The 14,152-nt window shown below is 44.8% G+C and overlaps 1 protein-coding gene across 2 annotated transcripts in view; it reads right to left on the bottom strand.

Annotated features, from left to right (window-relative positions):
- The window catches only part of AVIL (advillin), a 316,912-nt gene that overhangs the window by 118,525 nt on the left and 184,235 nt on the right, over positions 1-14,152 (bottom strand). For both annotated transcript variants that reach the window (XM_078688810.1, XM_078688800.1), the window contains exon 12: positions 13,698-13,835. In XM_078688810.1, the coding sequence (XP_078544936.1) occupies positions 13,698-13,835 (138 nt within the window). The remainder of the gene's footprint in view (positions 1-13,697; positions 13,836-14,152) is intronic.

Raw genomic sequence — 14,152 nt, forward strand, 5'->3', positions numbered from 1 at the left:
CTTACTGCTCCCTCATATGACACCCATCTCATACATTTCTTCTTCCACCGTTCCACCCTGGGTCGTCCCTGGGCTTTCCAGTTCCTGGTAATCTCTCTTTTGTCTATCAGGAGTGCCAGATCTTGGAACTTACTTGTCACTTTGACCCTGGAGGTGTGAGGGAACCAGTGTAAGAGACAGTATGCTCTCGTTGCTTGCACCTCTTTCTGTGTTATCTCTGCTACCATCGGTGTCACCTCTCTCCAGAAGCTCACTATCTTTGGGCAGTCCCAGAACATATGCAAGAATGCAGCATTGGCCTCCCCGCATCTGTGGCACAGTGCTACTCGTGTTCCAAAGTACTTGTTGATGTGTGCTGGTGTGAGGTAGGTTCTGTGTGGTAGATAAAATGTATTAATTGGCCCCTAGTGTTTCTAGAAATCCTTGTTGCCCTCTCCACCAGCATTTCCCATGCATTCTCCTCTAAGCTGTTCCCAAATTGTCTTCCCATCTTTCCCGTAGCTGGTTGAGTGCGGGCAGTGTGTCGTTCCTGAGGCGTCGGTACAGGCAAGTGACCAATTTAAAAGTCCAGAAGGCTGACACCAGATATTGGCATCCTCCCAATGTAGGTGGCTCCGAGAGGCCCCCTCTCCAGTGTTTTCATATTGCCTTTGTGAGGGCATTATAGAGTAAAAGATTACCTTGAGGTATGTCATATCGCTCTCTGAAATCGGTAAATTATAGTAGGGATCCATCCTCGTATAGCATGCCTACTGTGGTCACCCCTGCCTCTGCCCATGTCTCTAGGCCTCGCCAATCTCCTCCGTTTGGAGATCCCATGCAGATGGCCAGTGGGATCTCCGGGGCATATGGCTTTTTAGTTTTAGATCTCTGTTGACTTCTAGCCCAGCCTTTACATATTACTTCGACTTCATTGGTTTTGGCCCCCTTTTGTGCTAGTAACCGGAGCACGATGTTAGACAATTGTCTAAGGTAATGGCTGTGTCATCTGGCTGGTTTGTGCCTCTCACACTTCCCGCTACGCATTTCATGAATCACTGCAATTGTGCTGCAAGGTAATAATACTCGAAATCCGGTAGTGCTAGGCCTCCTGCTCTCGTCTGCCTCGTTAGAGTATCCCATGCCACTCTGTCCCTTATAGTCAATATTCAGCATGGCGAGCGGTATATACGATGTCTTGTTAGTTGTTGGCTTGCCTGGCTTTAGAAGGGGAATAATCAGAGCCTCCCTTGTGGAACTTGGTAATGTCCCCCTTGTTTTGCTTGATTGGAAACTTCAACCAGTCTTGGGCCTAAGATATCTACGTACATAGAGTAAAACTCAACCGGAAGGCCCCTCAGTTGTGGTTGGCAATTATTGGGGACCTATGAAGTCATTAATGTTTGCCTCTGAACACACAGTCCTACTCCTATATAATTCAGCACAGTATTTTAGGAACACCTTATCAATATCCTGCTGTTTACAGGATTCCCCTTGCAGTTCATCCCTGAATTTGAGTATAGTTGAACCTATCTTGGCCGGGTTAGCTAACTACGCCAGCATCACCACACACTTATCCCTCTTGACATGAGCACGGATCTTGTAGTTCTTATAATTGAAACAGCGAAGCCTCTCAACATGCTTCACCACTGCCTCTTTGGCTGTCAGTAGTTGTTCTTGCAGCTCCTATCTTTTGGCCTTGCTTTTTCGAGTTCCCTAAGGTGCTGTTCCGCTTTCAGTGTGTATCTCAGGAGTGTCCCTCTTATTCCCACCACTTCAGAGATGCATTTCCCCCTAATCACAACTTTAAAGGCATCCCACTCCACCATTGGATTGGAGGCAGTTCCTGCATTAGCCTAAAAGATTTGCTCTATATGTGTTCTTATTGTTGCCTGAAAGACCTGGTCCTCCAGAGCTTCCGGTCTCAATCGCCAGGTGGGGATGCTCAGCCTTACTCTCATCCACTGTAGCCCTACCAACAGGGGATTGTGGTCGGAAATCGTCCAGGCTAAATACTCTCTTGATTTTACATGTTCATGCACGTCTGGAGAGCAAAGTATGGCATCTCATCTAACATGCAAATCATGCATATATGAAAAAAATTAATAGTTACATTCTCTCGGATATCATGGCCTCCAAGTATCTATCAGTCCCTACTGGTGTTGCCAGGCTCTGTGCGCTTTGCCACTCGTACAATAGGGGAATCCCTTAGGAGGGGATGGGAGTGATCCAAATGAACATCTGTGACACATTTAAAGTCCCCACCCAAAATCACCGATCCAGTTAGGTGCGGGACCAACTTTCTGGAAGAACTGCTAGGATTAAGGATTGAATATTATTCGGCCAGTAGATGCTCCCAATTGTTATGTCTCTTCTGTCTAATTAGTCTGTTAGGACTACATATCACCCTTCGGGGTCTACTATGTGGCTGGTATACTGAAATGGAACTCCTGCTCTCACCCATTCAATCAACCACCTCGCAAAAGCTGAATAATTCGTATAGTACACCTGCCCTCTCCACCTTCCCTGCAGTGCTTCCTCTTCCTTAGAAGTGATATGCGCTTCTTGCAACAGCGCTATATGCGTGCCCCTCCTAGTCAGGTATGCATGAATCTTATGGCGCTTAGTCATGTGTGCATTCCTCTCACATTCCACGAGAGGCATTTAAATTCTATCGCAGAAACCATGGGGTTGGTTGCAGTAGTGTCTTAATAATTATTTTAGCCCAGGCATTCCTAGCCCCAACTTGAGAACCCCTCAAAATCCAAACTCCCCAACACCCCTTTCTCAGGACAGGTGGCAGTTCAATACCCATCCAAACTCAATGGCAGTTAGTATCGTTCCGCAGTAAACCTGCGCAGTTGTACTTGGGGATGAAGTTTCGACCAATCATCTCTGGATCTCCCATTGCTCGGTCCTCCCCCATCCAAAGTGTAGGATTATTACCCCCATCCCTTCATTGTAAGATGCCCCCTTCAGTGTCTTCGTTTACCTCATATTCAGAATCAAAAGGATACAAGAGAGAAGGGCTAGTGTTTCAACTAGACATAACGTTCTAGTGTTCTTTTGTTCAGATGAGGTCGTTCATCGACTTGGGAGTGACTTTAGGAAGGTCTGTGTCAGAGTCCTCCACTGAGCTAGAGCTACGGGACCCTTCTTGTGTTCTTTCCTCATTGCCGTTCCTCATGGATTTGGGACTAGAGGTCACCTGACTTAGTTCTGCAACTTCCCGAAGGATTCTGTGTCTTTCCTCTCTAGCTTCCGCCGAGGAGGGCATGCTGGCTTTGTCCTGCATTCTTTGTGTCTTCCGGGAGTTCTCCCATGATCCCCGTATCTGGAGAGTGTCAATCCAATTCCTCGCATCTTGGGGAGATTGAAAAAATTGGGCCCAGACGGTGTGACTACTCTCAGTTGCACCTGAAACAACATTGCCTAGGGAATCTGTAGTTGCCTGAGTCACCTTTTTACTGCCAGGAAAGAGGTTCACTGTCTCTGCACCTCTCTCGTGAAGTCCGGAAAGATCAGTACTTTATTGTTCCCTGTTTGTAGGTTCTTGTTCTGCCGGGCTTGTCAGGATGTGGACACGATCCCTGAAGTGGAGCTGCCGAGCCACCATGGTGCACGGGGGAACACAGCTTGTGGGGGTCACGGCAGGACCCTGTGTGCCCTTTCCAGTTCGTAGAATGCAGATAGGCCCTCCAGGCCACCTCTGTCTTCAGCCAGGTCTCTAGGTACGTTACAAGGTACAGGGTTGAACCCATAAAGTCAAAGGGACCTGGGTAGATATATGTTATAGACAGAGGGGTCCCAGACTTGAGAGAGCAATTTATATACAATAGAATTATTCGATATAGATTGAAAAGTAAAGAAAAAGAAGAATAAATCACAGGTACGGTGTTTTATTCACAACGCACTCTAATCAACCTTTGTATGGTTAAACGTTATTCATCAAACCTTTTATATTTTCACACATTTTTTAGTGCCCACATAGGTGGAGGGGAGGGGAGTGCTGTGTGGGATTTTGTGAAACAGTTGAAATTCAGTCTTCATATACAGTATAAACAGCACAAGTCAAAGTTCATGTATATATTCCTGGGATGGTCCCCATAAAATTGGGGCCACACGAAAACATGCATATGTCAATACATTATGTACAATCAAAACTCCCAAACAGCTGTATAAATCCTGCTGACGATAGGACTTGATGGGGTTTAGGCAAGCGTAGTCGTCTACGTTTCGACCCTAAAGACATGTAGGGTGGATGGCCCTTACAGCGCGGGTCTTCATCAGGACAAGGGGAAGGGGTGGGGGCCGGTGGGCTGGCCTCCTAGGGTAAAAAGATTAAAAAACTAAATCAGGCTCAGGGGTCCGTATAGAATCCCTAATATGCCAGAGCGGAGAATCCACTTGGCAAATTTATTAAAATACATACACTAGGTGAGGACTATACATTGAGGAGCCATCGAACTACATGTGCTCCTTTAACTGGACATATTAGCAAACAAGAATTTACCTGGCCGAGGTCGCAGGAAGGGTGTCAAGGGAATCCCAATCCACCTCGTTAGACGATCTGGGGACGCGAGAGGACTTGATTAGGGTTACATTCTATGGTACTAAGAGGCACTACACTTGTACGCGTTGGCAACGATTTACCTTATTTTCAGGAAATCAGCTTAGCTGTCTTATTTCAAATGCCCGTATCTGAAAGAAATTAATTAAGGGCTGGTAAGTACCCTGTGGGATCAGGAGTTCTAGAGGCCTAATTGAAGCAAATATGCAAGGCATCAGGTCTCGTGGAAGACTTACTCGTTCGATCAAAGCTCTGCGGCATATACGTGGTCTCGAGGCAGAAGCTGCTCGCGTCTCCCGTAACCAGAAAGTTTACAGAGAGGGGGCATGGTGTTATTATCAGGTGCGTTAGAGAGTGAGAAAAGACTCGCGCTATGCGGTTGCTAAGTAACCTGTAGCATTCGGCACGCTGTGTCATACCCTCATAATTACGCGGCATACTATGCGTATATAATCAACTCCTATTAAGTCACATTTGCGTGAACCTGCCAGACAGGGTGGTTAAAACGCATGACATTAGAATTATGAAATGAATCGGTGGAAAACACCCATGGGCGTGAACCTACCAACAAGGTGGTTTGACGCACGACATTACAACTTATGGTTTGTTGTGGAAGTGACAGATGCTAAATTTTACGCCTCTTTCACACAAAGTAGTAGTATAGTCACAGATAATAGATTGGACAGGTTAGAAGATTTAGAGAATAGCCAATTGGGCAAAGCTGCTCTCAGACTCATTTAATCCATTTCGTACCGAGTCAAAGAAATCAATCCATTTGAGTTCCCTGACATTAAGAATGGGAGCTATGTTACCTCCTCTAGGGCCAAGTTTTACCTGTTCAAGTACAATCCACTTGAGAGTTTCTGGTGAATGGTTCTCTTTGATACAATGTTCAACCAAAGGGGCCCCATCTACCTTGCACCTGACACGGCTACAATGTTGTAGAAAACGCATTTTTACACGTTGTTGTGTTTGTCCGACATAAATTAAATCGCAAGGACAGGTTATACAGTACACCACATTCGTGATGTTACAGTTTGTGTGAGATTTTAGTTTTATGCGTTGTTCCTTGAAAAGGAATTCCTTTGTTTGAATTGTCGATGGACAAGCCTTGCAGTTGCCACACTTGAAATGGCCCACAATCGGTGGAAGGTTCCATAATGAAGTAATAGTTGGTTCAGATCTGTTCTCTAGGAATGAACACACTACATGATCACGGATATTTTTGGCCTTTTTAAAGGAATGCAAGGGTAGGTCACATGAGGTCACAGGACATTCAATTTACCATTCAGTTTGACAATAAAATGATAAACTTTCTGGATCTTTCCATCATTGTTGAGGATGAAGTATTGCACATAACTCTGTTTAGGAAACCGGCAGAGAGAAATTCACTACTTCAGTATTCCAGTCATCACCCGAGGGGCCTTAGGGACAACTTGCCATTCGGACAATTTTTGAGAATTCGCCGCAATTGTAGTAAAAAAGAGGATTACATGGAGCAATCAGGGAATCTCCTGGATCGCCTAATAGAACGAGGTTATCCTAAACGCTTGACCAAGAAGGCCAGGAAGAGAGCGTGGTTTAACCCCCGAGAGACTTTGCTACAAACCAATGAACGAACTAAGAGTGAAGAACAGCGCCTAATTGGTGTAACTACTTTCTCTACTAAAAGCAACGTTATCAAAAAAGCAATAAACAAACATTGGATCATGATCTCAGAAGACCTTGAGAGTAACAATCTACCCTTGCATTCTTTTAAAAAGGCCAAAAATATCCGTGATCATGTAGTGTGTTCATTCCTAGAGAACAGATCTGAACCAACTATTACTTCATTATGGAACCTTCCACCGATTGTGGGCCATTTCAAGTGTGGCAACTGCAAGGCTTGTCCATCGACAATTCAAACAAAGGAATTCCTTTTCAAGGAACAACGCATAAAACTAAAATCTCACACAAACTGTAACACCACGGATGTGGTGTACTGTATAACCTGTCCTTGCAATTTAATTTATGTCGGACAAACACAACAACGTGTAAAAATGCGTTTTCTACAACATTGTAGCCGTGTCAGGTGCAAGGTAGATGGGGCCCGTTTGGTTGAACATTGTATCAAAGAGAACCATTCACCAGAAACTCTCAAGTGGATTGTACTTGAACAGGTAAAACTTGGCCCTAGAGGAGGTAACATAGCTCCCATTCTTAATGTCAGGGAACTCAAATGGATTGATTTCTTTGACTCGGTACGAAATGAATTAAATGAGTCTGAGAGCAGCTTTGCCCAATTGGCTATTCTCTAAGTCTTCTAACCTGTCCAATCTATTATCTGTGACTATACTACTACTTTGTGTGAAAGAGGCGTAAAATTTAGCATCTGTCACTTCCACAACAAACCATAAGTTGTAATGTCGTGCGTCAAACCACCTTGTTGGTAGGTTCACGCCCATGGGTGTTTTCCACCGATTCATTTCATAATTCTAATGTCATGCGTTTTAACCACCCTGTCTGGCAGGTTCACGCAAATGTGACTTAATAGGAGTTGATTATATACGCATAGTATGCCGCGTAAATATGAGGGTATGACACAGCGTGCCGAATGCTACATGTTACTTAGCAACCGCATAGCGCGAGTCTTTTCTCACTCTCTAACGCACCTGATAATAACACCACGCCCCCTCTCTGTAAACTTCCTGGTTACGGGAGACGCGAGCAGCTTCAGCCTCGAGACCACCTATATGCCGCAGAGCTTTGATCGAACGAGTAAGTCTTCCACGAGACCTGATGCCTTGCATATTTGCTTCAATTAGGCCTCTAGAACTCCTCATCCCACAGGGTACTTACCAGCCCTTAATTAATTTCTTTCAGATACGGGCATTTGAAATAAGACAGCTAAGCTGATTTCCTGAAAATAAGGTAAATCGTTGCCAACGCGTACAAGTGTAGTGCCTCCTAGTACCATAGAATGTAACCCTAATCAAGTCCTCTCGCGTCCCCAGATCGTCTAACGAGGTGGATTGGGATTCCCTTGACGCCACCCTTCCTGCGACCTCGGCCAGGTAAATTCTTGTTTGCTAATATGTCCAGTTTGAGGAGCACATGTAGTTCGATGGCTCCTCAATGTATAGTCCTCACCTAGTGTATGTATTTTAATAAATTTGCCAAGTGGATTCTCCGCTATGGCATATTAGGGATTCTATACGGACCCCTGAGCCTGATTTAGTTTTTTAATCTTTTTACCCTAGGAGGCCAGCCCACCGGCCCCCCACCCCTTCCCCTTGTCCTGATGAAGACCCGCGCTGTAAGGGCCATCCACCCTACATGTCTTTAGGGTCGAAACGTAGACGACTATGCTTGCCTACCCCATCAACTCCTATCGTCAGCAGGATTTATACAGCTGTTTGGGAGTTTTGATTGTACATAATGTATTGACATATGCATGTTTTCGTGTGGCCCCAATTTTATGGGGACCATCCCAGGAATATATACATGAACTTTGACTTGTGCTGTTTATACTGTATATGAAGACTGAATTTCAACTGTTTCACAAAATCCCACACAGCACTCCCCTCCCCTCCACCTATGTGGGCACTAAAAAATGTGTGAAAATATAAAAAGTTTGATGAATAACGTTTAACCATACAAAGGTTGATTAGAGTGCGTTGTGAATAAAACACCGTACCTGTGATTTATTCTTCTTTTTCTTTACTTTTCAATCTATATCGAATAATTCTATTGTATATAAATTGCTCTCTCAAGTCTGGGACCCCTCTGTCCATAACAGGTCTCTAGGTACAGCATCATGTTGCTGCCATCTTTCCGTTCTAGGATCCCAATAATGCGTAAATTATTCCTACAGGAACTCCCTTTGCTGTCTTCTGCTCTCATTTTGAGTGTTCGCCCGCTCTTCTCATCACTTCTTATAGGGTCTTGTTCATCTCGGTGACCTCCGATGGGATGTCTGCCATTCTGTGCTCAGTGTTTGTCACTCTTTCTGCCAGGTGGCGATGATCATCCTTGAGTAAGCTCATTTCTGTCCCAATAGCATCTATCTTGGTCTCCAGGACCTCGCTATATGCTGTGACCGCTTGCATGATGTCTGCCAACATTGGATGGGTCTGGGCAGTCTCCTTCGGTGCCCCCCCCAGCTTCTTCTTCCTCGTCCATATGTTCCTGCCTCTTGCCGGGATCCATGTAGTCCTGCATGTGTTTCTTAGGTATCCTCTCATTCCTGGTAGGTGTAAGCCCATCCCTTCTGCAGTGGGTGTCTCTCAGGTGGGGGCCGTGGTTACCCTCCCACTGCATAGTTTCTTATCCCTTAGACTCTTTTCCCCTGGGCGGCCCTCGGGCTTTCACTTCTAGTAGCTTATTGCTGCTCCTCAATACTCTTAGGCCTCCACTCCCAGTGTGTTTTCCCACTTGCGGCTTATTACTTGTTCAGTAGGAAATGATCAGTGGCCCCTTGGTCGACGATTTCACCGACCTGCTCCTCTCATTCTTCTACTATTCGGCCTGCCTACATTGCTGCTTATTAGGTGGGGAGTTGCTGTCACTTCCAGTGGTGTCGGTGGTCTCCTCCTAGTGTGTTGGTAATCTCTGGCCTATGCGGTTTTCCCCCCTCTTCGCATGAGGTGATAGCTTCTCTCTATTTTGCAAGCCTGTAATGTCCCTCTCAGCATTGCTCAGGAGGTTTTATCTTGTTCCAAGCTTTCCTCTGTATCGATTTAGCCAGTCTCTCCATGCGAGGACACCTCTTAAACCTGCCACACTCCTCCCTCCTTGCTTTTGCGGCCTCCTTCTGTGTGTCGGCAGGCCTCTGCACTCCAGCTGCACCCCCTCCCTGGCTTCCAGGGCCTTGCTGCCGTCTCTTCATTGCTCTCAGTGTCAATTCAGCTGCTGGGCTCTCCGTGCTTTGGTTGCAGGTGAGCACCCCCCTCCTCTACCACTCCGCTTCTCTCACCTCTCTGATTTCTCTTTCCGTTGCAGGGGCCTACATCGCTGCTAAGCCACCTCTCAGCTGTGGCGTCCTCTGGCTCAGGATGGCTCTGTCCCGCACCTCTCCGGGAGATCGCTTCTCAGCGTCAGTCCTTTTGTATCCCTCTGTCTTCCTCAGGTCAGCAGGACCAGCGACTGCCTCCGGCGGCCTCATCGGTGGTTCACAGGGGAAGTCCTGTGGCGGTTCAGTCCCACTTTTGCTGCTGCACCTTGGGACTCCCGTCCGAGTCAGAGGGCCCGGATCCCGGTCCAGTCTCTGTAGTGAGGTCACTCTTATGAAGCTCTGTTCGCAGCCTCCGCTTTCAGGCGAGTTATTCCCGTATCAGCCGGGAGAGAAATTGGCTCAAGCGCCTATCCTCTCCGTCCCGGAGACTCTTGTTTCTAATTTAGCGGCTACCATTTTGAGCCGCCATGAGGCCGCACCTTCGATTTCCCAGTGTGTATCGCCCCCGGGTCGATCGTCGCCCCCAGCTCTCTCTCTTCATTCAGCAGGTCATCTCTAGTCCCCTCATATGTTGTGTGTGGGTGTATAGTATCAGGATGTTGTTAGATGGGGGATCACCGAGCGGGAGCTCCGCGAGACACGTCTCACTCCATTGGCGTCTAGCCACATACCCCCATGTCTGGTAGTTATCATATTTCAACTATAACGAGTCAATCATAGAAAGAGGAGAGGAAGACAAAAAGTTGTCCCGAAGGTCTGCAAAGAAAATTTAGACCAGAACCCCATAGGGCCGGCATAGTTCTTTTGCTTACTCAGGCCCCTGGAGGAATAAATATATGCTACACACAGATGAAAAGTGAGTGGTCAGACCAAACTTGAGGACACACCTCCTTCAACTCAAATAATTCGGATGGAGCTAATATTAAATCCAGTGTATGCCCATGAACATAAGTAGGGCCAGTAACAAACTGCTGAAGACTCATTGCCACCAAAGAATTCAACATATCTAAGGTAACGAAGCATTAGAAGCATCTGCCCAAAAGTTCATTAGAAGCATCTGCCAAAAAGTTAAAATTGCCTAACACAACAAATGCCATGTGAAATATAATTGAAGGCAACACGTAATCCACAAAGACTAGTACAAAATCCACAAAAGGCGCAGTGGGGTAGTAGCATATTAATCTGGCAACAGAGCTTGAGGCTGAAATACTTAATGTAAAGGCTAAGAGTCTGGCCTGGTAAAATTCCGTATCTGTAATGTTTTTAAGTTAAAATATGTTTTATTAAAAATCGCCCCATGAAAGAAGTGGAAGCTGTACAATATTGTAAACATCAGGACATGCTTCTTCCAGGTCTGGTTTAGAATCGGCGTCGTCCAAGTCTCTGTAACAAATACCAACCCTAAATCAGTGGTCAATAAAAGAAAGCTTATATCCTCAGAGTTCTGCGCAAGTGAACGAGCGTTAATAAGCCTGCATCTTAGGACAGAGTAGCATGGGTTGAGGATGCAGGAATGATGAGAATTCCTTAAAGGGTTTATTTAAACATGAGGAATATGTCGGTCTGGTTCTGAGCTCTTTTGATATTCTTGATTGCCAATATGAGAATAATATCTCAATCATCGACAAACTGGAAACAAGGACGAAATAATGTTGAGGAGGGAAGAAAGGAGCTGGCTGAAAACTGAGCCCTCATAATGCCGAGCTCTAGTTGTGTGGAAAGGGAAGGTTGGGAGTACAAGGAAACACTTGCCTGAGTATTTATGATGGATTGGAATTGGCAAGTAGATTGTAAGGGCTGAATAGGTTGAGGATGTGGAGTAAAGGGTGAGTCTGTTGAACACCGGTTGTTCACGTTTTGCAAAAGAAAGCATTGGTAGTCGTGATGAAAGTAGAATTAGAGAGTCAACCATTGGTTTATTCAGCAAAGGTATAACCAAAGCACTGCAGACAGGTTTAGGAGCTGAGAAATGCAGTACAGTGTGCTGGAGGAGAAGGACGATTGTAGCAAGAGGAACCACTGAGGAGAGTAAATGGAACAGACTATGCCAATGAGCCTGCCTACGAGTATTGGAAGAAGGAGAAAAACTGGAAGTCCATAACCAACTCGTTCAAATAGATTTGCTTGATTCTCATGGGAGAATATAGAGTTCAGGATAGATATTGTTGATCATGTTGGGATGTGGTGAAGAGGTCTTGGTAAAGAGTCAACTATGCCAGGTCAAAGTTCTCATGAGGACAGTGGGGCCTGCTTGTGCATTTTCAGGTGGTTGGGGATAAGGGACTGCATGAACGAAATCCTCAAACTTTCATTCCATAACGATGGAAGTGCTGAACAAGCCAAGGACAACTTTACGGTTAGCAATGCATGCTAACAATATGCAGCTCATGTGAAGTTGACTCCGCAACTGCTTTCCAATGATACTTCTTGGGGGTGGGAATAAGACACTGAATCGTAAGATGCACTGGACTGTGGCACTTCCTTTTTTAGGTTCGCCATTCCTGTGCCCAATATTGGAGGGTGTTTTTAGGAGCTTTATCTGGTGTCAGAACCTTAAGACACACTCTGGTTGAAAACCAGAGCACATTTAAGGTTCCAATTACAACAAGACCCTAACTGCTGGAACTGTGATGAACATATTAGGCGGACCTTCAACTAATGCTCTTCTACTGCCCAACACTGCAAAAATTTAGAATAGCATTATCTCCTCACCTGAATTTTCTTATATTTTACTCGGTCAACTTGACTCACAACTATCTAGGGAAACAGATAAGAATCTCTTAGATTTAATGTTAACACTAGCCTGTAAATTTATTCTGTCCAATTGGTGGGACTTTCTAGATGCAACTGTCACGTCCACGTCACCCACAAAGCACACAGGATACAGGTAGGAAGTTGTGATCTCTTCATTGTTTCATTCGTGTAGCGAATTGGTCATGCACACATCTCCTCCTCGTCCCTGTCTCTCCACAATGCCCATCCCCCACCCCTGACCGGATGTGGTGTACGGTTCCCTCCTGTCCCCACTGTCCATTGCAGGGTTCTAGTGCCCTTCCCGAGGTCACTACAACAACTATTCTATCATTCAAACCGCACTGGGATGACAGCTCTCTCACTTTGGCTTGACATAATAATATTTTGTGAAGCTCACTTCATCATAACTATTTTTTCATTCAACGAGTGATTCAACTAGTAGGGAACAAATAATTAACTTGCTCATACTTATTTATTTGAAAAATTAACTGCTCACTGTTATTTTCAATTGTGTGCTGTAAAGATGTGATGTACACAATCTGCATGTAGCAGAGCCTTTTTCTTCCTTTGCTTTAACTTCCATTCCACCTACCTTTACCACTCCCCTCTCTCTCTCTTTTAGCTTTATTTATTTAATTTTTTTACAGAGTTTTATATAGCGCAAACTTGACCCAAAGGTATCGGATATCAGAGCGTTTTTTCTACAAGCACCAGTTACATTACATGAGAACACATTCATTTTTGATATGCACGGAGAGATTAAGTGATTTGCTCGTTGTGCACCCTTGTCGAGACCAGAACCCGGTTCTCCAGATTTGGAGGCCACGCCGTAGCCGTTAGGCCAACTCTTTTCCCCTTATTCCTGTTCCATTTGTCCTCAGTCAACTCGCTTACAATATTGTTTACAATACAGACTTAATGTTAATGCACAAATAGTTCCTTTGTTCGTTTAACATAATGTCTATTATGTTTGATTATGCAAATAACTAATAAAATTGACCTAGGTCTTGCTTTAACCTGTTACATCATTGTGCCATTGCAAGACTGTGGATGCTGGTGCTTGCAGAAGAAAATATGGCTACTATTTTGATTATTAGAAATGAAAGAGTCATTTGTACAGCAACCAGTAAGACTAGTGCAAGTCCAGAAAAATGAGTGGCAAAAAAAATAAATTGAGGGATCAGTGTATGATTGTCTATTTTACCTGGATGGTTGCTTTGACCAGCTAAGGATGTAACAGTGTCTAAAAGCACCTTTCATGAACTGGAGTTAGATACTCCCAATGTGTTTATTAAAATTCCAAACCTTTTTCACCACACTTTAGGTATGTGTAGAAAGCCTAAACCAGTCTCCACAGTGCCAAATGGTAAGCTTATGTTATGGGTTATAACCTGTGAAGTGAGTCAGCTCAATTTCAAAATCCATAGACTGAAAATAAATTTAGCTTCTGTGACTTCTCACCTGCCAGATGTAGAGGATATAATGAGGTTTCCGGTTCACTTCATATGTGTAGAGAACCAAGTAACAATCTCCTCCATAAAAGAAGCCGTACCACTCATGTTCTACGGGCACCAACTCTAGATCTTCGATTCGCCAGACCTAGAAAAGAAGTGCTGGTTAGGGGAGGGTTACCAAATATCAAGGTTTGTACCATCGGGTGCACTATTGAGATGTTCCACAACAACATTCGCAATCATCAGACCCACCCAAAAATCTTTTTTTAGAATCCAAATTACCATAAGTTAAATGGTTCCAACTGATCCATTGTGGTTCTCAGGACCTTTCCCTACTTTCCAGTACATTCATTGTTTCTGATATATTTGTTGACCTGACAGATTCTGCGTTTAATCTATGTGGCAGATTTTGATTTCTTCCGACAACATGCACATGTTTATGCACTTGACTAGTGGCTACTG

The sequence above is a fragment of the Lissotriton helveticus genome, chromosome 1_1 (genome assembly GCF_964261635.1).
Source record: "Lissotriton helveticus chromosome 1_1, aLisHel1.1, whole genome shotgun sequence".
NCBI lineage: Eukaryota > Metazoa > Chordata > Amphibia > Caudata > Salamandridae > Lissotriton > Lissotriton helveticus.